Source organism: Macaca fascicularis, chromosome 14 (assembly GCF_037993035.2).
Source record: "Macaca fascicularis isolate 582-1 chromosome 14, T2T-MFA8v1.1".
NCBI lineage: Eukaryota > Metazoa > Chordata > Mammalia > Primates > Cercopithecidae > Macaca > Macaca fascicularis.
Window position 1 is genome coordinate 104,032,005 of NC_088388.1, and position 26,430 is coordinate 104,058,434.

General features: G+C 37.8%; 2 protein-coding genes across 5 annotated transcripts; both read right to left on the reverse strand.

The window, feature by feature from the left end:
* LOC102142264 (caspase-1-like) lies at nt 1–21,273 on the reverse strand. 4 transcript variants are annotated; one of them, XM_074012628.1, is made up of 7 exons: nt 20,986–21,104; nt 20,323–20,381; nt 19,779–19,929; nt 18,230–18,339; nt 17,629–17,759; nt 3,313–3,378; nt 1–120 (listed from the first exon to the last, which is right to left on the reverse strand). In XM_074012628.1, exons 3-5 carry the CDS (start codon nt 19,894–19,896, stop codon nt 17,661–17,663), a joined length of 327 nt encoding a protein of 108 aa, XP_073868729.1. In that variant the 5' UTR covers nt 19,897–19,929; nt 20,323–20,381; nt 20,986–21,104; the 3' UTR covers nt 1–120; nt 3,313–3,378; nt 17,629–17,660. The 4 variants fall into 4 exon arrangements, 3 of the variants coding, with proteins under 3 accessions (XP_073868729.1, XP_073868730.1, XP_065385000.1); XM_065528928.2 differs by lacking the exon at nt 1–120 and having other exon boundaries at nt 3,265–3,378; XM_074012629.1 differs by lacking the exons at nt 18,230–18,339; nt 19,779–19,929 and having other exon boundaries at nt 20,986–21,273.
* Nucleotides 21,274–23,534: 2,261 nt separating this feature from the next.
* LOC123566798 (putative caspase recruitment domain-containing protein 17P) lies at nt 23,535–25,260 on the reverse strand. Its single transcript, XM_045371107.3, has 2 exons — nt 24,935–25,260; nt 23,535–23,767 (listed from the first exon to the last, which is right to left on the reverse strand). Exons 1-2 carry the CDS (start codon nt 25,143–25,145, stop codon nt 23,655–23,657), a joined length of 324 nt encoding a protein of 107 aa, XP_045227042.1. The 5' UTR covers nt 25,146–25,260; the 3' UTR covers nt 23,535–23,654.
* Between the last annotated feature and the right edge of the window lie 1,170 nt (nt 25,261–26,430).

A 26,430-nucleotide genomic window follows, 5' to 3' on the forward strand; every position in this document is an offset into this window, starting at 1 on the left:
ATACTGGAAAACACCCACTGCACATGCATATGCATATCTTTATTTTTCTTCCCAGAGAAAGAATCAGAATTGTAGCCTGCATCAGAGAGTGTATCAATGGGAATTTTTTTTCACCAGCCCCTGGGTAGATCAGGGTAGGAGGAGAATGGGGCTTAGAGATTAAGACAGGATTGAGAAAGTATGTGTACAGTTAAATTCACACAGTGAAGAGTTTCCCGTTCATTCGAAAACTTGACGGAAGAAAATTAACACAACCTTTGCAGAATGTGAACCACTGTTCCCTTGACCGCATCTCACAGCTTTGGGGAAAGCTTGTGGGAAATATATGTTCCGGTGAAGCAATTTTGCTTTAAGAAATGTAAACATTTTTCACCAAAATTAAAGTCTTTCTTATTTAATGTTCTTCCTTTCCTGATGGCTTTTTGTTTTGTTTTGTTTTCTCATACATGGTGTCACTCTGTTGCCCAGACTGGAGTGCAGTGGCATGCCCATGGCTCACTGCAGCCTCTACCTCCCTAGGCTAGGATGATTCTCCCACTTCAGTTTCCTGAGTAGTTAAAAACTACAGGCAAGTGCCATCAGGGCTGGTTAATTTTTGTATTTTTTGTTGAGATGGACTCTCCCTATGTTTCCTTGGCTGATTTTGAATTCCAGCACTCAAGCGATCCACCCATCTTGGCCTTCCAAAGAGCAGGGATTACAGGCATGAGCCATGAGTCACTCACTCATCTTGGATGTCTTTCTTTTGAAGGACATTGCATCATAGAGGCCCAAAGCATAGACTCTGAACTCAGAATGTCGAACCTAACATGTTAAACTCACCTTCCTGGGCAAGATATTGAAATTCTTTATACATTGGTTCCTCTATCTGTAAAATAATATTGTTAATAGTACATATACATATCTACACAGTTTTGAGCAGCATTGAGATAAAATGTGAAAAATGAATGGAATATTGCCAGGCAAATGGTAAGCAGATAATGAGGGATATTACTATAATTAATACAAATATTTCAGTTTAGAAAAATAATCAAGGATTATTATTTGCAGATTATCTAGCTAAGTTTATCTTTTGTTAGAATCCTCACGCAGTGCCTCCAGTCATTCATTTAGCAAATATATGTGGACAACATGGTTCTCGGTTTCAGGGGTTCAGTCAAAACATATTATGATCCTTTTCCCCTTGCTCTCACATTCAAGAGGGAAAGATAAACATGAAACCTGGTATGTAATATGTAACTGGAATATTTAGAATGATAAAATATGCCAAGCAATGAGAAGAATAAGAAATTAATTGGAGAAGTGGGAGATGAAGTATTGCAGGACTCATGAAAATTGTACACAGAGGTAGCCAGGGAAGGCCAGAAGAGGTCCCTGCCTTTATCAGTACATGCTCAATTGATTATCCCAGAAATAAACTCAATGTGGCTAATTTATTTCATGAATAAACTTGATGGAAGATGGAATAGCAAAATGCACACGGTACATTTCATTCATCATTTTTTTTGCCGAAAATTTTCTTGGGCTGTTATGTTATTATCTTTGGAGGATAACGACCAGATTTACAAAAATATTTATGGTTTGACATGTGGACTACCAGTTTTACTTCCTGTGCTCTAGGCTAAGACTTAAATGTCATTGGTTAAGTAGAACCGACTGTGTAGGAAGACAATGACGTGGCTTTTAATCTAAGGTGTTCTTCATGGTGTTTGTATCTTTACTCTGCCAATGACCTAATCTGACTGCAACAAAATCTTGGGCTCCTTGCCACTGGAAGGAATTGTAACATGGAAGAAAGCAGACATTGTCTGTGCACCACTTCTCTTTAGTTTATTTACTTTTAAATTTATATACTGACTCATTTGTTTTCTCTGCTACTTAAGGGTTTCACACGAGGGTTTCTCCCCACCAGTCAGAGCCAAGAACCACTGAGTTGAAGCACGCCAAAGTGACATCCAGGACACAGAAACAATGATTAGACCATATATATGGGGATGTAGAATCATGAACCTTGAGTCTAGTGTCCTGGGAATGTAAACATTGAGCCATGAGAGTGCAAGGCCCCCTATTTCCTCAAAAAGAAGGATGTCAAAAACTGGAAACAACTCAATATCCAATTTGGGAGCATAAGTAAACAATTTGTGCTAGACACATACACTGAAATACTATTCAGTCATAAAAGGGAAAAAATTACTAATATATGCAATAACATGGATGGAAAACTTATACTTTCATTATGAGTGAAAGAAGCCATATAGGAAGGAAAACATACCCTGTGATTCCAATTATATAAAGTTCTAGATTAGAAAAAACTAATGTATAGTTGTAGAAATTCAATCACTACTTATCAGAGGAGGAAATGGAAGGAAATTGAGAACAAAGGGCATGACAAAACTTTTTGAGGTGACAATATTGCTTTGTCTACTAAATGGGATATTATACTAAATATCCTCATATAATTAATAATCAATTTATATTCTTAAAAGGGGTACATTTTCTTTGATGTAAATTATACTAAAATAACATTAAAATTTGAAATGAAAAAGGTCAGTGGTAGTAATAATAGACTGATTTGGAAAAAAATTTTTTTTTCTTGGTTTTCTTGATTTTCTTGATTTTATTTCTTGATTTCAGGACACACTCAAGCCTCCACAAATTAGTCGTAGTTCTGGTAAGAGGAATCACCTCTTATAGTGACTGAACTGTAATTACCCGCCACCCACATTGGATGGCAATAGGTAGACAGAGGGGAGATAACTTACAGGAACCAATTTATTGACTGAAATATGTATCCAGAAAATAGCATTACATAAGGAAAATTATCTTAAAATAAACGAACGTAGCAATTCTACTATAAGTAATATTTAAAATGTGCGTATTGATTTAAAATCCTTCTATCAGTGTGAAGTGTGTGAAACAATATTATTTTAAATGACAGAGTAGGTACTATAAGAATCTCTGCCACGGAAGACAGAAAATTCCTGTGCTTGGGTTTTGGCCGTCCCATTTCCAAACCTTAGAACATCATATACTCTTTCATCTTACCTAACTCCTCTTCTTATTTATATTTTTGGACTATCAGCACATTTTGATTGATACAACTTAGAGCACTGATCAACTATAACATGTTGTTTTGTGTTTTCTTTATCTAAAACCTTCCTCTTTTCTGCACAGCTTATCAGTGTGGACTTGGATATGTAATAGTTCTGAGGTTAACTTCTGTTTATGAGCTATTAGATTTTGGACAAGTTATTTAACATCTCTCAGCCGCTGTGTTCTCATGTATAGAAGGGACCTCCTAATCATTCTTACCTTCTAGGATGCAATGGCAGGTGTAGAGATCATGCCACAGTACCTCTCATTTATGGTAGTCGTAACCTATAGAGCAGAAGCAAGGTCATATAAAATGTACTTTTTGGTTAAGTACTTCTAAATTTTTCATATGCTTTACTTCAGTATGTTGAATAAGCATTAATTTCATTTTATGGTAAGAAGATCAGGTAAAAAAATCCTTTTAATGCCTTGGTAAGCACAAGTTGAAGAACTGGGTGAGAAGCCAGCCCACCACCTCACTCATTACTTGCTCTATATGATGTGCTGCTCTTCAGCTGGGCACTCCGCTGGGAAATCTGAAGTAGATAAGCAGATAAAAGGTGCTTGTTTGTGTCAGTGGGAAATAAATTCTGAGTTAAATGCATCTGGACAATGATAATTTATAACAGCCTCACTAAGGTATTTAAACTGATGAGATGGGCAATAGGAAACCATTGCAGCTTCCTAGGTAGGAGAGTCATGTTAACATGCTTGTAAAGTAACTATTTCATATTGAGTGCTTCACAAGGCCCAGGCCCTGTAATAGATACTTCATCTATATTGGTTCCACCAGTCAAACCATTTAAAAATATTGGTACTTGGAATAACCTCAGATTATGAAATCAAAATCTCATCCTGAGCCTCCCCCTTGAGACTCCATGCACCACCACATCCAGAATTTAATAGGACATGTTCTTGGAGGCATTGCTGGTCCCACATGAACCAGGAGCTGGGTCATGAGTGGACTGAGTGTTGGGGACAGGAGAAGGGATAAGAATGTCTGGGAGTTGGTGCTGACTATAGAAAGAATTTGCACAAGAGTAGGAAGGAACTAGGATGAAGCAGTAAAAAGCTTGCACGGACAGGAAGGTGGCCAGAAGGGGTGTGGTCTCCTTGTATCAGATTTCTATACCAACAGGATAGAAAATAATGGAACCATGGAACCTCTACAAGTTAGAAAGTCTCATCTTGGAGCCAGATAGACTCAAATATCTAAGGAGGGATAGACATGGTCTTGGATGTGGTGTGTTGCCTAGCAGCAGAAACAGAAGCCATTCTTCTCCTTCAATCCACTCAAAATAAAAACTAGACTGAGAGATGAAGTATAAAAATACACTAGAAAGCAAGCCACTATAAGAACATATCAGCAGGAAAAAAGAGACTGTAAATTTAGATCTTGAAGGACATTGAGATGTTGGACCAATCAAATATCAAATGTAGAATGAAATCATTCTATATCAAATATAGAAGGATGTAAGTAAAGGGAGCAAAAAGTAATTATTCTACAATAAGCAATAATTTGAGAAACAATAAAAATAGAGCATATATAAATACAAAAATTAGTTATATTTAATAATGGACAGATTAAAAGGCAGACACACAAATCTGCGAAAATGTATATAAGGTGGAAGATACAGAGATGTACAGTTGACCTTTCAACAATGAAATACTTAGAGGTGCTGACCCGCATATACAGTTGCAAATCTGCGACCGGGCGCGGTGGCTCACACCTGTAATCCCAGCACTTTGGGAGGCTGAGGCGGGCGGATCACGAGGTCAGGAAATCGAGACCATCCTGGCTAAGACGGTGAAACCCCGTCTCTACTGAAAATACAAAAAAATTAGGTAGTCATGTTGGCAGGTAACTGTAGTCCCAACTGCTTGGGAGGCTCAGGCAGGAGAAAGGTGTGAACCCGGGAGGCGGAGCTTGCAGTGAGCAGAGATTGCACCACTGCACTCCAGCCTGGGCAACAAAGCAAGACTCTGTCTCAAAAAAGAAAAAAAAATCTGCGTATAACTTTTGACTCCCCCCAAACTTAACTTTTAATGGCCTGCTATTGAAGGGAAGCCTTACTAGTAACAAAAACCACTGATTAACAAATACTTTCTAATTTACATGTGTTATATACTGTAATATAAAGTAATCTAAAGTAAAAAAAAGTTGTTAAGAAAATCATGAGGAAGAGAAAATATATCTACTATTGACTCAGTGAGAGTGGATCATCATAAGGTCTTCATCCTCATCATCTTCACATTGAGTAAGCTGAAGAGAAGGAGGAAGCGATGGCTTAGTCTTGCAGTCTCATGGGTGGCAGAGGCGGAAGAAGAAGAGGTGGAACAGGATAGAAGAGAAGCAGGCAAACTGCGTGTATCTTTGTGGAAATGCATAGTTATTTCTGTCTTAACATTTTTGCTTTTCCATTTCCCTAAAATGTTTTCCAGACCGTACGAATCTGTCTTTCATCATTTCCTTAGTTTCAGTGCTCATATCATAGAACGGTCTTTGCTGTAAAACAGGTCAAAAGCTGCTTTCAATAATCAGAATCTTTTTGCCAAACTATCATGCCAATTTGTGCTCTGGCACTGCTTCTTCTACATCTTCTTCCTCATCATTTGGAACTGGTTCAGAAGCACACATCTCTATCAAGTTCTCTTCTGTTAATTTCTCTAATGTGCAATTCGCTCTTGAATTTGTATAAGATCCATATCTTAAAGTTATTCACGTTTTTTTGCAATATCCACAATCTCTTTCATTATTTTCTTGATTGGCTTTTTCATAAACCCTGGTGAAGTCATGGACAACTTCTGGAAACAGTTTTCTCTAGCAGAAATTTATGGGGGGCATGTTATGTTGCCTAGGTTGGCTTTAAGCTCCTGGACTGAAGCTATCCTCCCACCTCAGCCTCTTTAGTAACTGGGATCATAGGCCCATACCACTGCACCCAAAATCACGGCTTTTAATTTTTTAATATCAGTGATGTCATTTTCAGTGGTGTAGCCCTTCCAGACTTTCGTGATGTGATTTCTATCGATGGTCTCTTCTTGGCATTCACAAATCTTTTCACAGAGTAACGTGTGTAATGAGCATTAAAGCTCCTTCTTACCTCCTGATTCAGAGGCTGAATTAGAGATGTTTCATATGGTGGTGAGTAGACCACTTTGATCTTTTGCATATTGAACTCGTGAGGTTTTGGGTAGCGAGGGGCATTGTCCAACATCAAAAGAATCATGAATGCCAGTCCCTTATTGGCAAAATATTTCCTGACTTCAAGGACAAAGCATCAATGGAATCAATAGAGAAAAAGTGCTCCCATTGCACAGGCATTCTTGTCCAACCAAAACACTGGCAACTGGTGTTTACCATTTCTGTTCCAGGCTCAGGGGTTAGTAGCTTTATAGCTCAGAGCAGTCCTGATGATAAACCCGACTGCATTTCCACAAAACGGTAGAATTAGCTTGTCCTTTTCTGTTTTAAATCTTGGTGCTTGCTTCTATTTCTTACTAATAAATGGCCTTTTTGGCATCTTTTTTTTTTTTTTTTTTTTTTTCCTGGACTAGAACAGTCATCTGTATTCAAAACCTGTTCTGGTAGTATAGTTTCTCTTCAATGATTTTCTTAATAGTTTCTGGGAACTAATCTGCTGCCTCTTGATAACCAAAAGCTGCATCTCCTGATATCTTGACATTTTTAATGAAAAAGTGCTTTAAATTATCAAACCATCCTTGACTATCATTAAAGCATCCACCTTTACATCCTTCCCCTTTCTTTTGCTTTAAGTTGTATACAATGACTTCATTTTTTCTGGAATCATATTAGAGCCTATAAATATACCTTTCTTTTCTATTCTCTCTCATCTGTGAAAATTCTGCCACCACATACATGCTTCATTTTCAAAACAATATTAAAAATTGTTTCACAATAGTGCAAGGTTTTGGCTCTGGCAGACAGTGCAGGGTTAGCTTTATTATCTCCTTTTATTTTTTTACATTGGTCCTCATTTTGTATTCATTTATCTTGAAATGGTGAGCAGTGACAAATCCAGACCTCAACTACAGTACATATCAAACAATTCTACTTTTTCTTGTAATGTCATGACATTGCTTCTTGGGAACATTACACCAGCAGTATTGGCATGTTGTATGGACCCCCTGCTGTTATTCAAGAACTATGGTATTGCAGTAAATGCAATGAAAAGTACATTAAAAACCCAAGAATATTGCTTTTTATAGCAATATGAAATTTACAGGAGATACAAACTGCTGATGTAGGGATAATGAGTGTCACATGGCATTTTAAGCAGATACAAAACTTGGGTTCACTGAAATAGCAACAGGAAATGGCTATGAAAATACAAGAGTGCAGTATGCATGGTTAATTTTGTGCAGTTAGGATATAATACTGCATCTTTATATTTGTTTACATTTCTCTCATTCCAAGTGGTACTATGTATTATCTATGAGTGCATAAAGTTTGATAAACTTTAGCTTTCTGTAATAGATTTGTGTATATTTTATAATATAGTAGTAAATGATAAAATAGACTAACATGTACATAAATTTTGTGCATTTTTTACATACCTAACTTAATTTTTCTGTATTTCTAGTATAGATGATTTGTGATTTTCTTCAAATTGTAGCAAATCCCCTAAATTTTTCCAAATGTTTATTTATATAAAATGCACATACAAGCAGACCAAAGCGTTTCAGATCCTTGTTGTTTATGGGTTAATATTAATTTATCTAGATTGCAAAATAAAAACAGAAATGAAAGGCTGAAAAATTTGAGAGGACTTCAGAGGTAGGAAGGATGGAATGAGAAATTCTGAGATATAGCTGATCAAATTACCAGAAAGACAGATGAGAGAGAATAGAAAAGACAAAATATTTAAAGCAAATTTTTCAAACATGGGGAAAATTATGTGTCCACTGATTGAAGAAGCACAACATATCTGTAATAGAATAAGTTTAAAGAATAACTGCTTTCTAAGAGCCCTCTGAGTTCAGCATTGTGATGAGTTGAATTGTGTCCCATAAAAACATATTGAAGGCCTACCCCCTCTGTAATTCAGAATGTGCTCTTATTAGGAAATAGGGTCCTTGCAAATATAATCCATTACAATGTGCTTAGTTTGGATTAGTGTAGGGCCATCATCCAGAACAACTCATGTTTATACCAAAGAAAAGAGGCTCTGGAGCAAAGACAGAGAGGAAGAGCAACATATAAAGACACAGACTTACAGAGGGAAGGCAGCAATATAATGATAAAAGCAGAGAATAGAATGATGTAGCTGCAAGCAAGGAACACCAAGATGGATTGAGGCAACCAGTAGTGAGGATGGCAGCCATGGCCCTACTCTACTGACACCGTGATTTCAGATTTCTCGCCTCCAGAACTGTGAGAGAATGCATTTCCACGTTAACCTTCCTGTTTGTGGTGATTAAACAGGCAGCCCTAGGAAATGAATGCAGGTATTACTAGTTCCATTTTGCAGATGAGAAAACAGATTCTCAGAGAGATTGATGACTTCACCAATGGAATGAGGAGAAATCGCACCTCATGGATCTATAATCTGATAATGGAAAAACAACCGCACGTGCTAGAACAGAAGTAAAAACTGATGACCCACAGAATCCGTCATGAGCCCAGTGATATTTCCTTGGCTCTCTCAGATGTGATTTACCTTGACATTGAATTATCAGAGGTGAAAAATTGTAAGATTTCAAATAAAGAATTGGATTCCAGACCTCTGTTGCTTGAATTTCAACATGGAAAGAGTTGCCTGGTACTGAGTCCATGATGATGCATTCATGATGCCTTCTGATTTTTCCTGTGTTCACCTAACCTGATTAACTTGATGTATGTTCTCTGTCAAGCCTATATGGTGTTTGTATTTGTGGCCTCTGTCTGGGAGACCTGAGGTCAGACTGTGGAGTCAGTAGATCTTCTTAATGTTGTCATTAAAAATTATTATTAGCCTCACCAATTTACACTGATGTAATGATTTGTATGATAATTCACTTTGAGTCTCATTTCCCTATCTGTCAACTACTTGCCTTGGAGAAACTGTTGGATTAAATTTAATGTCTGAAAACCAATAGTATCTATTGAACAGCACAAATGTAATGTTACCTATTATCTCAGTTACATAAGAGAAAATTTTTCGTAAGGAAAAGCAACAGCATTTTTCCACAAGGATTTCAAAACAGTGAGTAAATGCATCTATTTCAAGGGAGAAGGGAGGGTAAAAGGATGCAACAATGATATTTATTAAGAAAGGAAAGGAAATTTAAGGGATAAATAATGCAACATAAGTTTCATAAACAATGTAGTATGTGATGTTAATTTTCACGATGGAACTGAGAAAAATCATTGTCATTACATGACACACCACTTCAGCCTGCCTGACTTTAGTGCTGCTACAGTGGGGACTCCCCCTCATGTGGTTGTTTTCACACATCAAGCTACTGTGCCTCAGGTTCTTTCTGCTTTGAAGATGGGAGATGTTCATCAAAGGACTGAGGGCTGTTTAGCCGTGCAGATGTGGGTCCAGAATTTTGGGAGAGGGAGGACCTGCTCCTGGGGGCTAATTTCAACCAATGAATGGCATTAGTCAGTTGATGAATGTCTCTAATTCCCCATCTTCTAGTAAGGTAGAATCTACGTAATTGTAGAGGGTCCTGAAGAAAGATTGGAACCCAGTTTCTCAGAGCAGTGATGAATTCATTATTGCATTTTTAAGGAATATTATCTTCCTTTCATCTCCCTTCCCCACTCCCTTACTTCTACTTTTGGAAATACTTTCCAAATAATACTTACAGTCAAGTCCCTGGCTCCTCCTATTTCATGGTCAACCAATTTGTATCATTATCATCACCACTATCATTCTTGTCATTATCTTTATTGAGCAATTTAAGTATGAACAGAACTATGGTTAGTTTTCTACATATATCATGTCATATAGTTCTTACTATAATACAAAGTTGGTAGGATTAACTCTCCTCACTGATAAAACTCTGTAGCTAAGTTAATTACACATATAATCACATATCTAATATCAGGTATGGGGCAGAGGTAGCCCAGGTCCTGAAATAGCTCCTTCATGCCCATGATGTCAAAGTGAGCCCCATTCCTTGGAGTCAGATGATCAAACTTTGTATTGCATATAATGAGAGCCAGGTGTCTGCGGCCCTTTCTTTTTTTATTGGATCTATCTGCAGGAGATGGAGTTGAAGTCACTTTGATTACCCGAGTCTCTTTTCAATCTCCATATGCCTCACAATTTTGTTTTTTAGAACCTCATGTAGCTACCATCCTCCCTAACCTCTATCAAAAGACACTGCCTTCCTCTCTCTAGAGCCCAGAGCCAGAACCAGGACATATCTGGAATGATTACTCAAGAATCTTAAGGAAACTGGAATAATTCCTACTCCCTTTTTTATTCTTTTTCTTCTGCATCTACTTAAACATTTCTTATATTCAGGTTCAAATCAAATTTCATAAAAACTGAGAGATGTCATTGGCTCCAGTAAGAATGAATATAGCAGAGGTTGTTTGCCTTCCATATTATGATTATATTTATACTATTTAAAAAATATCAACTTCAAAAAGAGAGAAACAAGATAATTTTGGCTGGGTGCAGTGGCTCATGCCTGTAATCCCAGCACTTTGGGAGGCCGAGGAGGGCAGATCACGGAGTCAGCAGATCGAGATCATCCTGGCTAACATGGTGAAGCCCCGTCTCTACCAAAAATACAAAAAATTAGCCGGGCATGGTGGTGGGCGCCTGTAGTCCCAGCTACTCGGGAGCCTGAGGCAGGAGAATGGCGTGAACCTGGGAGGCAGAGCTTGCAGTGAGCAGAGATCATGCCACTGCACTCCAGCCTGGACGACAGAGCAAGACTCCATCTCAAAAAAAAAAAAAAAAAAATTATAGTGCAGATTGCTGCCCAGAGAGAGTGTCTATTAGCCAGGCAGTACAACACAAAAAAATGTGGAAATCAGGAGTTTAGACAAAAATTTCATTTTGAGTCTTACCTGTTGTCTAATGAAATAGGAATCTCTCTGGAAACGGCTTATTCTAACCTAGGCCTTCTTATTCAGCCTCATCTTCTGATACGGTCCCCACCTTGCTCATTACATTCTAAATATTCCGCCCTTTATTTAATTTCTAGGAATCCCCTACTTAGGGATCTCTATTTCTAGCCCCCACCTTCTCATTCCTTCCTGTTTTCCTACTGCTTTCTGTTTATCCTTCAAGTCTAAGATCAGATGGCACTTTTTCATGCAGTCTTCTCTGAGTCTCTGGAAGGAGACAGTGTCAGAGGTACATGCCCTTAGGTGACCTTGTTTCTCTTTAGGGTAGCATACTTTTTTACCTTTAATTGTGATTTTCGGCCTACTTCTCAGCATCCACCATTAGATTTTATGCTCTGTGAGGACAGGTGGCCATAAACTAGGCCTACATTACTTCTGGCCTTCAAGAGAAGTCTAATAATTATCTACTGAATCACTAGCTGAGTGAATGTAGAAACAAATGAATAAAATTTAAGTATGGCCCCACTCTTGAAGAATACTTAATAAAAACTAAGCAAGTCTGATTTCTTTTAACAGGCAGTAAGCACACATTGAAAGTTTCAAGCAGAGAGAAGACACATTCATTCTCCTATTTATTCAGAAATACTTAGTGAGCATTAGTTTGTGAAAGGTACTATGCTAGTGGTGGCGGTACCATTTTGGAAACATGTGCCTACACATTCAAGCTTAGAGTCAAGTGGAAAGATAGATATACATATAAGTAAAATTGTAAAAAAATAAGAATTTAAATGGAGCAGATGCTTAAGAAAAGCATGAGCAAAGTGTGTCTCAGGTGGAAGATAGCTGTCCAGACGACGGAGGGCTTGGCACTGAGACTTGAAGGGCTAGTAGGAATTTTCCCCTTCGAAAACTGGGGGCTGGTGTCCCAGCAGGGAGCATTGCAGGAAGAAGCACAAAGGCCTGATGGTGCCTGATGTAACCAGGAAGCTAGCGGAGCTGTGCTTTAGAAAGAATACTACTGTAAGTGGAAGTATGCAGTGTGTAATGAAGTGGGAGTGATCAGAGACAAAGCCACCGTTTGAAGAGGTTTGTAGAACACTGACTTAAAGTTAGAGTGTTGAGTCTGAGAGTCAGGTTAGATTCACTCTTCTCAAAAGACATTTGACCAAAAGAAAAATTTGTAATCCTTTTCTAGATATCTTCTTCAACTATAAAATGGAAATAATAGCAAAAACTTAATTGACTGGTTTCAAGTATTCATTCAGAGAGAATTTATGAAATACCTGTCATACAGTATCTTTTTAAAGTTGTTACGGATAATATTTCGTTATTGTAATAATCACTGAATTGAAGTTCTCAGGATAATAAAAATGAATGGAATAATTTAGAGGACAAAATTTATCAAGACCACAGTTTTGGTCCCAGACAAAGTGGTGAAATGCCCTTAGATGTTATATATAGGATACTGTTTTTCAGAAGTTTTAGTTAACAAAGACCAACTGCACATCATTGTTTATAATTATTGAATCATTTTACTTGTTTTTTTTTTTATTAGTGCCTTTTGATTTCTCCTAAGTATTATCTAATGATCTCCTGACTCCAGTCCAGTGGCTAGTGAAGTCAGCCTTCCCAGCCAAAGAGATATCCATGGCTATGAATATGACTTACTCCTCCCTGGATAAATGCTTTATTAGTATCATAAAGAAGAGAAATTTAAAAAAATCAACTCCTGCATTTTAGGAGATTAAGTTGAATGTTGCAAGTTAAGAGATAAACCCTGAGATAATTAAACTACAGGGAGAATCAAAGGAATAAGGAAAAAAATATGGGTGAAGTAAATATAGTAAACATTTGCTTTTTTTCTTAGGAACCTGAAATTATGCCTTAGAAGGATTACTGGAAAAATGTAAGTATATTTTGAAAGATAGAAACACCTATCTGAAAGTTTATATATTTTTAAAAAGGCAATAGGGAGCCATTGAATGTTCCTGAGTAAAAAAAATTACATTAATAGATCCCTAGCATGTGAGAAGTGAGAGTTAACTGATCAACTTTCCTGATAATGTTAACCTGCAGAAAAACCAATGCCAAACTAGTTTCATAAGAGTTATCTGCACATCTTTAAAAGTTAATAAGGCCGGGCGCGGTGGCTCAAGCCTGTAATCCCAGCACTTTGGGAGGCCGAGACGGGCGGATCACGAGGTCAGGAGATCGAGACCATCCTGGCTAACACAGTGAAACCCCGTCTCTACTAAAAATACAAAAAAATTAGCCGGGCGAGGTGGCGGGCGCCTGTAGTCCCAGCTACTCGGGAGGCTGAGGCAGGAGAATGGCGTAAACCCGGGAGGCGGAGCTTGCAGTGAGCCGAGATAGCGCCACTGCACTCCAGCCTGGGCGACAGAGCGAGACTCCGTCTCAAAAAAAAAAAAAAAAAAAAAAAAAAAAAAAAAAAAAAAAGTTAATAAATTTCTATAGTCTATTCAAGATTGAGCTATTCAGGGTCAGAAAAGGGTAGTCACCTGATTTCTTTATATGTCTATGGATTATTCCCATATGTTATGAGGTTTGGAAACCACGGATCTATTCCAACTTTTTCTTTTTCCAATGAGGAGAATGAAGCCAAAGAAGCAGTATGCCCTGCTGGAATACCAAATGTCTAAGTAGCTCAGGACTCCAACTCTTAGGCTTTTTCAGCTTCTGTGTATAAGACAGTTGGCCTGCAAGTAGTGTGAAAATTGGTTTTGAGGGCTGAGTTTTGGAGTGTGGGAGGCCAGTTAAAAAATCTATGATAACAAAACAAGAAATTAGAGTTGTTTGTACCAGGGCTACATAGAAAGGTGGGAATAAATGGAATCACTTTAATCACACCAAAAATATAATTCCAGACAAGAGACAGCAACACCTTGAGAACACAAAGGCTATCAGATCTGATTCTGGGAAGAAGGTTTGTGATCTGGAGCACAAAGGCTTGAGGATGCCTGATGTAACCAGGAAGCAGAATTTGAAATCAAGAGGAAGCAGAGAAGATTTCAGAGTGCATTTAGAAACTTCTGGAGTTTTCTCACACAAATAACTTACTCTTTCTTTACTCTCTCTTTGATTACTGGAAGCTGAAAGAAAGGAATTAACTTTTTTCTGACTTGAAAACATCTAGAGAACATACTCTCCTTCAGTGTCTCTACACAAGGTCCAGTGATTCCAACTGTGCACAACCAAGAAGACAAAGATTCAACATACACCTTATTGGCTCACTTCCCTTTTGGTATGTCTGCCTGTCACACACGCAATAAATCAAGGGCTTTCTAAGACTTAACTCCCCAGCTTCTAGTCAGAAAAAGATCCCTGACTCACCAGCCGTAGTTAACAGCCTCTGTCTCTCCGCACAGCACCGGAAAGTGCCTCAGACCCAGAAATAGAAGTCACGAGGTATTTCCTTATTGTTGGGCAGAGAGGGGGCATGTAATTACAGATTGTAAAGCTGCTGCTCAGAACTTCCAGGTTCATTGGCTGGAAGTGTCCTGTAGTCAGCAAATTGGCTTTTCTAGTCCTGAATTCTAGTTTCTTCCCTTGGGGGAAAAAAGTGCAAATGACAAAACATCTTTCAGTGGGTTGACACCTCAGCCTGGTTTCCCCTTTTCTTTTCTCTTTTCATGGCCCCCAAACCTTCTTCTATTCATCCTTTTCTTCTCCTGATCAGTTGGCTTTTCTATCTCAGCTTTTCTAAAACACATGTCCTGAATGAGTAAAATTTAACTAGGCTCCTTGCATTTTCCCATAAGAATTAACCAAATAGTTTATATTTCATTGTTTGTTTTTTTCATTTCCATTGTTTTTTTTAGATTCAGGGATACACATGCCGGTGTGTTAAAAGAGTATATTATGTGATGCTGAGGTTTGGGGTATGATTTAACTCTTCACCTAGGTAGTGAGAATAGCACCCAGTATGTAGTTTTTCAGCTCTTGCACTCCTCCTTCACTCCTTCCTCTAGCAGCTCCCTGTGTCTATTATTTCCATCTTTATGTCCATGTATGCCTACTATTTTGCTACCACTTATAGGTCAGATCATGTGGTACTTGGTTTTCTGTTTCTGTGTTTCTGTCTATTCCAACTTTTTCTTTTTCCAATGAGAAGAATGAAGCCAAAGCAGCAATATGCCCTGCTGGAATACTAAATGTCTAAGTAGCTCAGGACTCCAACTCTTAGGCTTTTTCAGCTTCTGTGTATAAGACAGTTGGCCTGCAAGTAGTGTGAAAATTGGTTTTGCTTAGGGTAATGCTTAGGGTAATGGGCTCCAGTTGCCTCCATGTTGCTGCAAAGAGCAAGATTTGCATTTATATGTCTATGTACTTGGCAGATATGTAACACAATTCAATTTTTTTTTATCCAATCCACTACTGATGGGTACCTGGGTTGATTCTATGATTTTGCTGTGGTGGATAGTGCTATAACAAACATCTGAAAGCATGTGTCTTATTGATAGTACAGTACATTTTTCTTTGGGAATTTAGCCAGTAATGAGATTGCTTGATCACATGGTAGTTCTGTTTTTAGTTCTTTGGTAAATCTCCAAACTGCTTTTCACAAAGATGCAGTCACCACATTCCTGGACTTCAAGCTACTCAAGTCTACAGTAACCCCACAGCATGGTAGTGGTACAAAAAACAGAAACATAGACCAATGGAACAGAATAGAGAACTCCAAAAGAATATAACATACCTGTAACCAACTGATATTTAACAAAGCCAGAAACAACAACAAAAAAGAAATGAGGAAATGATCATCTATTCAATAAATGTATTTTCTGTTTAAACTATGCTGAGGAATTAAGATGGTGTCTTCCCCTCCACATCTCCCTGTCATCTTACCCTTTGATTGGAGATCTTTCTGAAGGAATCTCTTTACTCCCAGGGATGCTTTCCTTCCACTGCCTAAGAGAGCCTTAACAGTTAATTTCTACTGAGGTTGACAATTCACTTCTGCTTGTTGATATTCTCTGAGCAAAGATTGATCACAGATGTAGTCTCAGGTTATAGTAGAAGATGCATGAGAACACAGAAAACACATGCCCAGACCAACAGTTAATAAAAGGCAAAAAAAAAAAAAAAGAAAAAAGAAAAAAGAAAAAGAAACTGTAATTTGTTCAACTATGATGGTTTTTAAAAGGTCAAATATTCACTTTGATTTAATAGGTTAGAGATTAGAAAAGGCTCATATTTGCAAGTGAAACAGTAGTTCTTCCAATCCTCCCTAAATCTTAACATCCCTGAGTGAATGATTTCACCCCAAACTCGTTTTCTCTGCACCATGCAGGGATTTCACTGTGCACACCATGCATCCTAGAGTTTCTTCAGGGTGTCATGCACCATCTGCCAAGTGCTTTCATTTTTGATGGCCGTCTTACCTTTTCAAGGAGTCCGTGAACTACTGAGGGTCTAGAGCCAATTCAAAATTTACTTTCTCTCTCTTAAATACCTTAACAAAGGGTAGAAATATGCAGTAGTAAACTGTAGGATTTGAGAAAAGTTCCTTATTAAACTGCACAGTCGCTGTCGTAACTGTCTGTCTTCTCCCCATCTCTCCTGTTGAGCTCTAACTTTTTTGAAGTCGGGTATCTATGGTAATTTGTATCTGCACCCGTAAAGCAGAAAGCACAGAAAATGGTTTTTTGAATGAAAAAATGGTGCCAATCGCCAGTTCAGGTCTCATAAATGAAGTCTAACATTCTAAATTCAACATTCCCTCTGATTTCCAACCTCATTTCTCCAGTGTGGAAGAAAACTGATGACGCATTTTTATTTTTATACCAGATTTATTAAAATGTTGAAAAAGATTATTATGAAAAAGACATAATTCCAAAATCCATTACAGAATGAAGAAACTCTTGGTTTCCTCCAGGAAAAAGAAAAACATGAGAGAGAATTTTGCTAAAAGAAATGTAAGTTATAAAGTTATACCACCAATGGGAACATACAAAATTTTAAAAGGAAAGGCCACATGCTATTTTAAAATATTACCCTGCTGAGGTGAAGACGAGAAACATCTAAAAGTCAGCCTTCATAGACTTATGCCCACTTCTAGGTCAGTATCAGCTGACCCTCAAGGGTCTAAAAGAAAAACTTTGGGAGAAGAGCAACGTGCTCTACACTGACAAGAAGAAAGGCATTACTTCAGTATTTTCTGTATATTATATCATGAATTGATGATCCCTTATCCAAAATGCATGCTACCAGAAGTATTTCAAATTACAGATATTTTTGTATATTTGGAATATCTGCATTATACTAACTGGTTTAGCATCCTTAATCCAAAAACCTAAAATTTGAAATGATTCTATAGCATTTCCTTTGAATATCATATGGGCGCTCACACAGTTTTGGATTTTAGAGGATTTCAAATTTCAAATATTTGTATTAAAAATTCTACACCTGTAGACCCAGAGTTCCTGACTAAAATGGACATTCAGTACACTTTCCTCAATCTTCCCACACTCCCCACATACCTGCACACCGACATTCATACAGCTTCCTTATTTTAATGTCCTGGGAAGAAGTAGAAACGTCTTGTCGAAGTCACTCTTTCAGTGCTGGGCATCTGTGCTTTATCATCTGGCTGCTCAAACGAAAGTTGAACCTAAAAGAGAAAGGAAAATCTGGAGACCTGTTTTTCTGAAAAGTTTGATGACTCATGCCAAAAAGACTGCAACATATATAGCAAAATAAGTGACAAAAACTAAAAGTACTTGTATCTGCAACAAGTATAGCCATGTGCTTATCTAAGCATTGAATGACCCTCCTTGGGACTTTTTAAATCTGTGGTTGGATCTAATAGCCATGAGGGATACAGGCAAATTAGAGTCCACTCATTTGTCTCTGCAGGGCAGGAGGAAGGTGAAACTAAATCTTTGTTTTATTGATGCTATGAGTCTTAACAGATTGGATCTGGCTCCCAGCTTGTTCGCTCTGCAAAGAACTATAAAACTGTTTTGGAAATAAGGATATTATTGGAAGATAAACATGTCTGGACCTGCTTTCTATGCTTCCAATTGCAATAGCCAAGCATTCAGGGAAGTAGAGTGAAAATAGCATCCGCTAGAGCCCTACCTTGCAGAAAATTTCTTCCACATCACAGGAACAGGCATATTCTTGCAAATGTTCAATGAGTCTCATAATAAAAACAGAGCCCTTTGTGGGATGTCTCCAAGAAACACTATCTGTTGATAAAGCACATTTCAAATCTCAAGACTAGATCTTGCCTGAAGAAAGAGAAGAAACCCTAGTGCTTCTGCTCCAGGTGAGGCATGTTGTGGAATTCATCTATTTTCCATACACTTCATTGTAATTTTTAGTGAATGCTTTTGAGGTGCAGTGAGTATATTTTTACTGATTCTCTATAGTACAGTATATGGTGCAGGTATTAACGTGGCATAGTCCCTGAGTTCAAACAGTTGTAAACTTACTAGAGAGTTAGAAAAATGCAGAATGGGGTAAAGGAAAGGAATTGGGATTTGGAGAAGAGCTATATACAGAGCTATATAGAGAACTGTGAATGTCATGTGGAATGCTGGGACCAAAGAATATTAAAGAACAGTTAGGTCTAATGTGAAATTCTACTATATGTACTCAGGCTGGAAATGTATGTTTTTTGTGTGTGTCTCATTGTTTTTGATCATTGAAAAAGTATTATTGAGGTCTGCATCAGGACATGTTCAAAACAATATAGAACCAAGCTTCTTCTGATAGAAGATATCTCAGTGTACAAAATATTTTAGAAAATTTAACTACTTGAGCAGATGCAGGGCCTTTGGGCCAGAGGCGACCAAGAGAATGTGAGTGCTCTCAGAAAACTGCCATTCAAGATGGCTGAAAGCATTCAAGTGATTTTTATTTAAACTTTGTTAAGAAAAGTAACAGAATTAAGTTATAAAATAAAAACATTTTAAATAATACCGGTTCTTAATGTGTACTTCATTCTGTGTCATGTGCAATATTTCACATATATCAATTTATTTAATCCATAGAAAAATTATATTTATGTTCATATGTATTAGTGAGCAATTCAAGGAAAGTCCAGGGAGGAACTAGTGGAGCTAGTTTACAAAGTAGTAAATGACTAGATCAATCAATAAGATCAAGATTCTTACTGCAAAGCATACCTTAAAATAATGCATATATATTCTGTTTTATATACTTCATGCTTCTAGGTAAAACCCACTTTAATTTAGGGGCCCAAAGTACCTTGTTTGCTGTTCTACTTTCTGAACCCTGCTCCTACCCTTCGCCTATGAATACTTGATGTCTGGCCCAATTGGTCCATTGAATGGTCTCAACATGGTGGACCTTTTCTATGCAGAGTCAGATTCTAATGTATTACAGCACAGATCGACTTCCATTTAATTCTCTGTTATTGCTCACATTTCTAAAATATTTTGCAACATAGAGGAGCTCATGAATTACCAACTTAATAAAAAGATATGCTTACTTGCTCTCTGTGGATAAAGGAAATTGTGTGTATAACTTGGAACAAAGCTGTAGTTTGTGTTCAAAAATTTTATCTAAAGTTTCGAACAGCTATCTAGCCTCTAGTGGGTGGTTGTTAGTTTTTGTATCGGTAACCCCCACCAAGATATTATGTCTAGAAGAAACCTGTTACCTGATGTTGAAGAGCAGAAAGCAATAAAATCCTTCTCTATCTGAGCTTTCTTAATAGCATCATCCTCAAAATCATCCTCAAAATATATCTTGGTGAGGATATATTTTTGGAGGCTCATACTGAATCTTTACCAACACCACACCACGGTTCTCTGAAAAGACAAATTTGGTTTGTTACTACTACCAATGGCTGAGAAGAAAATGTTCTCCTCTTAGCCCTGTTCAATCATATTTGTCAATGTATCTGCTCTATCATTAATTCACATGCACACAGACACATACATCCAAGTAACAATCTTTTCTACAATTCTTATTTCTTCTAACCCTCAAACAAATTTTAAAAACAAGCAAGCATCAAAGTCTCAGGATTGAAAATGAAACAAATATCTACCAACCCATCAAACAATTCACAGAAGCCACAAGATGAGTGCTGACAATATGTGTTCTTTGACACTAAAAAACAGACATAAACTGAAAATTCCTGGATGCATACAGATGAGGACAGTATTCGAATATCTGGTGTTCTCAAAGACATCAGCACTCACCACCACGGCAGGCCTGGATGATGATCACCTTCGGTTTGTCCTTCAAACTTGGGCAGTTCCTGGTATTCAACATTTTAAAGATTGCATTGAGTTGTAATACATCTGGGACTTGCTCAGAGTATTTATTCCCCCAAATGCCTTCCTGAAAACCATGAGACATGAACACCAGGAAGGTGCTGTCAGAGGTCTTGTGCTCTTGGCGGCGAGCAAATGCCGCCAGCTCTGTAGTCATTTCCTGAAAGAGGCCATACGGCTGATTTTGGACTATGTGATTAATTCTCATGGCGCCTTGGAAAGTCAATAAATAAATACTTAAGGATTTGTTAAGGAATTCCATGACAAACAATGGGGTGCCAAAAAACTTTTAGTCTTAATTTTGAGAAAGGTGACGGTAGGTGCCATAGGAAGTCATTCAGAGTTATCTTGTAGAGAGAACGTGGCATTACTGAGTTAAAAAAATAATTCACCACTAAGTTAAACCAGGCTCGTGCTAAATGACTCTGATGTTTCAAGAGAACATGTAGCATACAGCACCCTTCTATGGGAAGTTTATATTTTAGATAATCAAAAGATTATATCCCTTGGTCCTACAACCAAGCTTTCTAATATTGTTTAGTTACACAAAGGGCGTGACCGTTGTCTCTATGGTATAATAGACCTTACCGAAGCAGTGAGATTTCTTTTCACATCCACCTTGTACCCCAGATTTTGTAGCAGCATCGTTATGCCGATGATGTCAACCTCAGCTCCTGTTCTTTTAGAAAGACTGTCAAACTCTTCATTGCAGATAATGAGAGCAAGACGTGTGCGACTTGACTTGTCCATTATTGGACAAATCTGTAGGAAATGCAGTTTGAATGAGTAGCCTTATTCTCTGTAACTTAATATTCACCTGGTAAGTTTATGACCGTTTTCCCTTTCTTAGACCTATCAGGATACGAAATCCCATCGACTATACATTGAAAATGCGGAACGGAATTGAGTGCAACTTCGAGTAAGCATAGAAACTGCAAAGGCCCAGATGGCAGGTGAGCTACTGACTTCATTGTTCTTGATAAGTGGGATTTTGAAAAATGCACAAGCTCTAAAGCAAGAATGACTGAATTCTAAAACTGGTTGTCCAATTTCTGATTGTTTTTCTTTGGGCAGAATATTTAACAACCCCATGTCTCAGCTTCTAGATCTCTAAGATGGATTATTTTAAGGTTACACATTATATATTATCATGTCCAAATGCTTAGAACACTGCCCACTCTTAGTGACCATTCAATAGTTACCATTGTTGATGTTATTTATGCAGGAATTGGATCCGATTTGAAACTCTTTCTATAAACCTGGGATTCTAAGATACAGGAATTTTTTTTTTTTTAATGTAAGGAAAGCAGAAGTATGATTCTCCATTGATAACAGCTCTAATAAAAAGCCACTGCATTTCATAATTGCCTTAAGTATATCTTTCACCCCACTCTATCCTTGTGTTCTGAGCATGCCACCTCTGTCGACTTTTCTTTCCATATCCTTTTAGCTTCGTCTAGGGAGCAAAGCTTGACGCTTCTTCCTGAGCCTGAGGATGTAGGCATAGCAGGGTTGCCCCACACTGGCACTGCCTGAGGAGCTGCAAGAGTCACAGAACATCATGAACATTGGCATCCCTCTTTGTTTCGCTTTGTGTTTCTTACAGCCTCACCTAAGGATGAAGTCACAAAAGTGGAAACGCATTCTTAGGAAGACAATCCTGATCTTTCACCACTGAGTAATTTCACTGCTAATGGAATACTTTCCAGCCAGATATTTCCAGGTGTGCAATACAGGGATCTCCTTTCATATTTCAGGATCAGTATTTTCACAAGTATTTTAGATAAAAATCTAGAAAGGAAGCTTTTCAAGGCCATGCATGAAAAAATGCTCAGAAAACAATCAAATGTGTGAGATAAAATAGTTAGAATATAAATTTATTTCAAAAGATTTGAACCATAGAATAAAATTTAATGAGAGGAGGTCTTAATTAAATCTACCAAAAAATTTTAAGGGTTATGATTATCTTTTTATTTATTTACTTAATAGACATGGTAGTAAGCACTAGGAATATTTTTTAATGAACATTTGTTCTGTCCTACAGGATCTCTTCCTACTATGCATACGTATGGAAGGAGGAGATTATTAAATATTCCAACTAGAATGATAAATGCTAAAATCAAGGTGCACACTAGATGAATTCATAGCACTAAACATTCATTGCCCAGACATAGTAGGAAATGTTTTCACAGAGTTTATATGGAAAAATCCTTGAGGTTTTTATTTCATCACAGTTTCAACACCATCCAACAATGTGATGCACTTGTTAAAGAAATTAGGGTAATCTTTGTTTCAAGATAGAAATAAGTTTTCTAGATTTGTAGTGTTTTTCAGAAAACATTAACTCAAGAAAATAATATTTAATTTTGAAAACAAGCTTGAGAAACTGTTATACAATCAGATAAATAAAGGCAGCATGAAGTGTGGTGACATGGGCAAGAAATAATTAGAATGGATATATTAGAGAAAACTGTAAAATAATAATTTCATACAAGGAATGTTTTGTTTCTTCATAAACAAGAATGAAAACAATATCAAAAAACTAAGTAGAAATATATGGGTTATTTTTGAGGCAATTTTTCTTAGTGAAAATACAGTATTTGGTTATATAGTGAGTATCCCATGCTGTAAAATATTTAGGAAAACATTCATGAGTTAATCAACCTTAATACATTCAATAGAGTAATACCTGAACTTGATTTAAAAATTTTGCATTCTTAGCTTCCAAATTGCTTTTAAAAATACATTTTTTTTTTTATTTTAAGAGGGCCCTTGATGAATAGGGGTTTTTTAATGAAATAGAAGTAGAAACAGAGACACGGTTCCAAATTTGGGAGAAGAATGCATAACACTTGGCCATGGCTTGAATATTGGAGGTGCTTGACATGAAAGGGACCAAGATGAGTTTCAATTTCCTGCTTTGAACAACTAGTGACGGTGACACCAACAACTGAGTTACACAAAACTGGAGGAGAAGCAGGGTGGGGAAGAATGGCATGTTCAGCTCTGATATTGTTTAGATAACGGTTCTCTAAGAGATGTGAAGGAATATTTCAGGATGCTTAAATAATGAAGCATGGTACTTATTTGGTGTTCAAGATTTGAGATAGAGATTCAGAATTTTTAATGTAAACATAGTGAAGCTGTGGGGACAGTTTCTACAAAAGTAGAATAGATTACAAAAAGAAACTTACATGATCAAGCTATGGGAATTCTCCATAGCCCCTTTAACTGTGGATCATCCTACAACATTAATGTCAAGGAAGATAGTGTTCAGATAATGTTCTTTCTTTAAAAACAGCATTACCTAGGAAGGAAGGCAGTACTGCTTGAGAGTCTTGTGTAGTAAGGTGATTTCCAGATGTCGGACCTAGAAAAAGAAGAAGGACACTGAAATAGTCACTTATCATCTCTGGAAAACTTTACCCTAATGCTTACAACACTCCCCACTAAAGATTCATCCCAGAACTCTGACTGAACGACATTAAATAATGTTCAAGATGTTCTTTAATTTAGAGAGTGCTGGGGGGAAGGGCTGGGCGCGGTGGCTCACGCCTGTAATCCCAGCACTTTGGGAGGCCGAGGCGGGTGGATCACGAGGTCAGGAGATCGAGAGTGCTGGGGGGTATAAAATGAAAGAGACATTGCCAGAAAAATGTGATATTTAATACACATAGATGAAAACATAAACTTCTCCCATGTCTGCTTAGACAGGTATAAGCCTCCCCTAACTGTTAGAAAAAAAGGCTTTTGCTTTCAAAGAACATCTGCCTCTGAAATGGCTTTAGGAAGTGTCACAGAAACCAGTGACTAGGAGTCCACCAGAACTCTCATCCTCACCATGTGGTAGGTCCAAGGGATCACAAGAATGGGCCAGCTCATTTCCTGTGCACTGCATCAGGCCCTAAGGGGGCTGCAGGAAGAGGCAGTCCAGGCCTCACAGCATGATCTGCAGCCTGGTAACAGGCAAGTGGGTGATCTCACTCCAAAGAAAATACAAGGAGGCAACTGGAGGAAAGAGTCAACTTGAAATCCTTACTTTTCTAAAATCATTCATTGTATTCTCTGAGTGTATCGCCATCTCTGAAATATAATTTATTTTTCGTGGATGGCAATATTTTGGAGAGAATTTATAAAATGTATTTAATTATAGACCTTAAAGCTTCATGTCACACAACTACATAAGTGCCAGGGATACCCTGGACTCAAAAACACTAAATCAATCTAATATTGTGCCTCACCAGGAACAGTGGAAAATATAGTGTGAAGTTTTTTAGATAGTTCTTATGACCTTCAAGAAATTAGCTACCACGTACTCAGAACAGGAAATCAACTTTAAACAGAAGAGGGCCACGGAGGACAAAGGAACAGAAATGAAGCAGAGTCAAGGGACATGCAATAGGGCCCCTGCTACAGAAATATGGCCCAAAGGCAGAGATAGGAAAGTTTTTGCAACTTTACATCATTAGTAAAGACATCACAAGGTAGTATAATGATAGCCCCTAGGTGAACTTGCGTGTCAGTCACTGATCCTTACCTGCTGAGAGTACTAGCGTCCATGCCAGGTACCTGTTTTCTTCACAAATATATGTGATGCGAATTTGGCCTGCCAGAGTCCCTTTCTGAATAACGGTATCAAGCAAAGCTCGGGCCTGAGCTGTAACTGTAGCATTTTCATGTTGTACTTCCTCCACCTCTTCCTGGTTCAGCACTCTTGTCTGTAATAATTCATCCAGTAAGCCATTCATTGTACCTTTACCCAGTGAATGGATAAACAGCTCTCTTTTCCGTTGGGACTTTGTTTGGAGCACAAGGATTTCTCACATCATGAAAACAGCCTCATAGTCCTCTCAGGTCATCAATGGAAAGTGACCTCATTTAGATTTCATCAGTGAAATGTCCTCCTCCTCACAATTGGGTAATCCCTCTTCTTACTGTATCGCTGTCCTACTTGTTTCCCTCAATAGTCCCATACATGTGCATGGAGTGGCCTGAAGACTGAGCTTACCATTTCCACATTAGTCCCTGGAAAGCAGAGATCATCCTCTTTGCCTGTGTTTATTTAACTGAGAATAATAAAGTAATGAAACAGATATAGCCCATTTCATTTAGGAACCACTGCTGCTAGTACTCCTCCTGTGCCAATTCTGTACCCTCTGTCAGACTTTCAACATGTAAGTAAGAGTTTAATTAAGATTGCGAAATGACAGCAGGCTACCCCTAAAGTCTCAGTTCCTTTCTGGGGTTGCCTTTCCTTTCTAAATGCTGCAAGAATCTGCTAGTTCCTTCTCTTCTCCCACTCCTCCCTCTCCCTCACTTCTGCTCATGTAAACTTCCACAGATACTATTTACGGCTTCCAGAAGAGCTAGTGCCTTCCACAACTCTTTCTTCCCAGGGATCTGTTCTTGGAACAGTAAAAGACTCACCGGCCATGACTTTTCTCTCCTACTTTTCTTGTGTGGACTAAAACTAAAAGCATGTTTCACCTTTTTTACCTTCCTTTTATACCTTTTTGGCAAGGCATGTAATCATATTGCGAAACAATCACTGCACATGCATATGCATGTCCTTTTTTATTTTTTATTTTTATTTTTATTGTTTCCCCAGAGAAAGAATCAGAGAATGTATCTTTGGGAAATTTTCTTCACCAACCCTTGGAACAGGTCAGGATAGGAGGGGAATGGGGCTTGGAGAATAAGACAAGAATGACAAAGTATGTGTACAATTAAACTCACACAGTGAAGAGTTTCTCATTCATTAGAAAACTTGATGGAGAAAAGTAACACAACCTTTAGAGAATTTGAACCACTGCTCTCTGGGCCCATTTCACAGTCTGGGGAAAGTCATGGGAAACATATGTCCCTGTGAAGCAATTTTGCTTTTAGAAATGAACACATTTTTCACAAAAATTAAAGCTTTTGTTACTTAATGTCCTTTCTTTTCAGAGTTTGTTGTTGTTGCTGCTGTTTGTTTTTCTTTTTTTTTCTTTTCTTTTTTTTTCCTGATACAGAGTTTTATTTTGTGGCCCAGGC

Excerpts from the sequence above, each read along its gene's own strand:
- LOC123566798 (XM_045371107.3), bottom strand. The coding sequence starts at position 25,145 with ATGAATGGCTTACTGGATGAATTATTACAGACAAGAGTGCTGAACCAG. Across the intron at positions 23,768-24,934 it reads GACGCTAGTACTCTCAGCAG|GTCCGACATCTGGAAATCAC; the intron begins GTAAGGATCAGT and ends TTCTTTTTCTAG.
- LOC102142264 (XM_074012628.1), bottom strand. The coding sequence starts at position 19,896 with ATGAGCCTCCAAAAATATATCCTCACCAAGATATATTTTGAGGATGAT. Across the intron at positions 18,340-19,778 it reads TTTCTGCTCTTCAACATCAG|ATAGTGTTTCTTGGAGACAT; the intron begins GTAACAGGTTTC and ends CTTTATCAACAG. Across the intron at positions 17,760-18,229 it reads TGGAAGAAATTTTCTGCAAG|GTTCAACTTTCGTTTGAGCA; the intron begins GTAGGGCTCTAG and ends TTTCTCTTTTAG.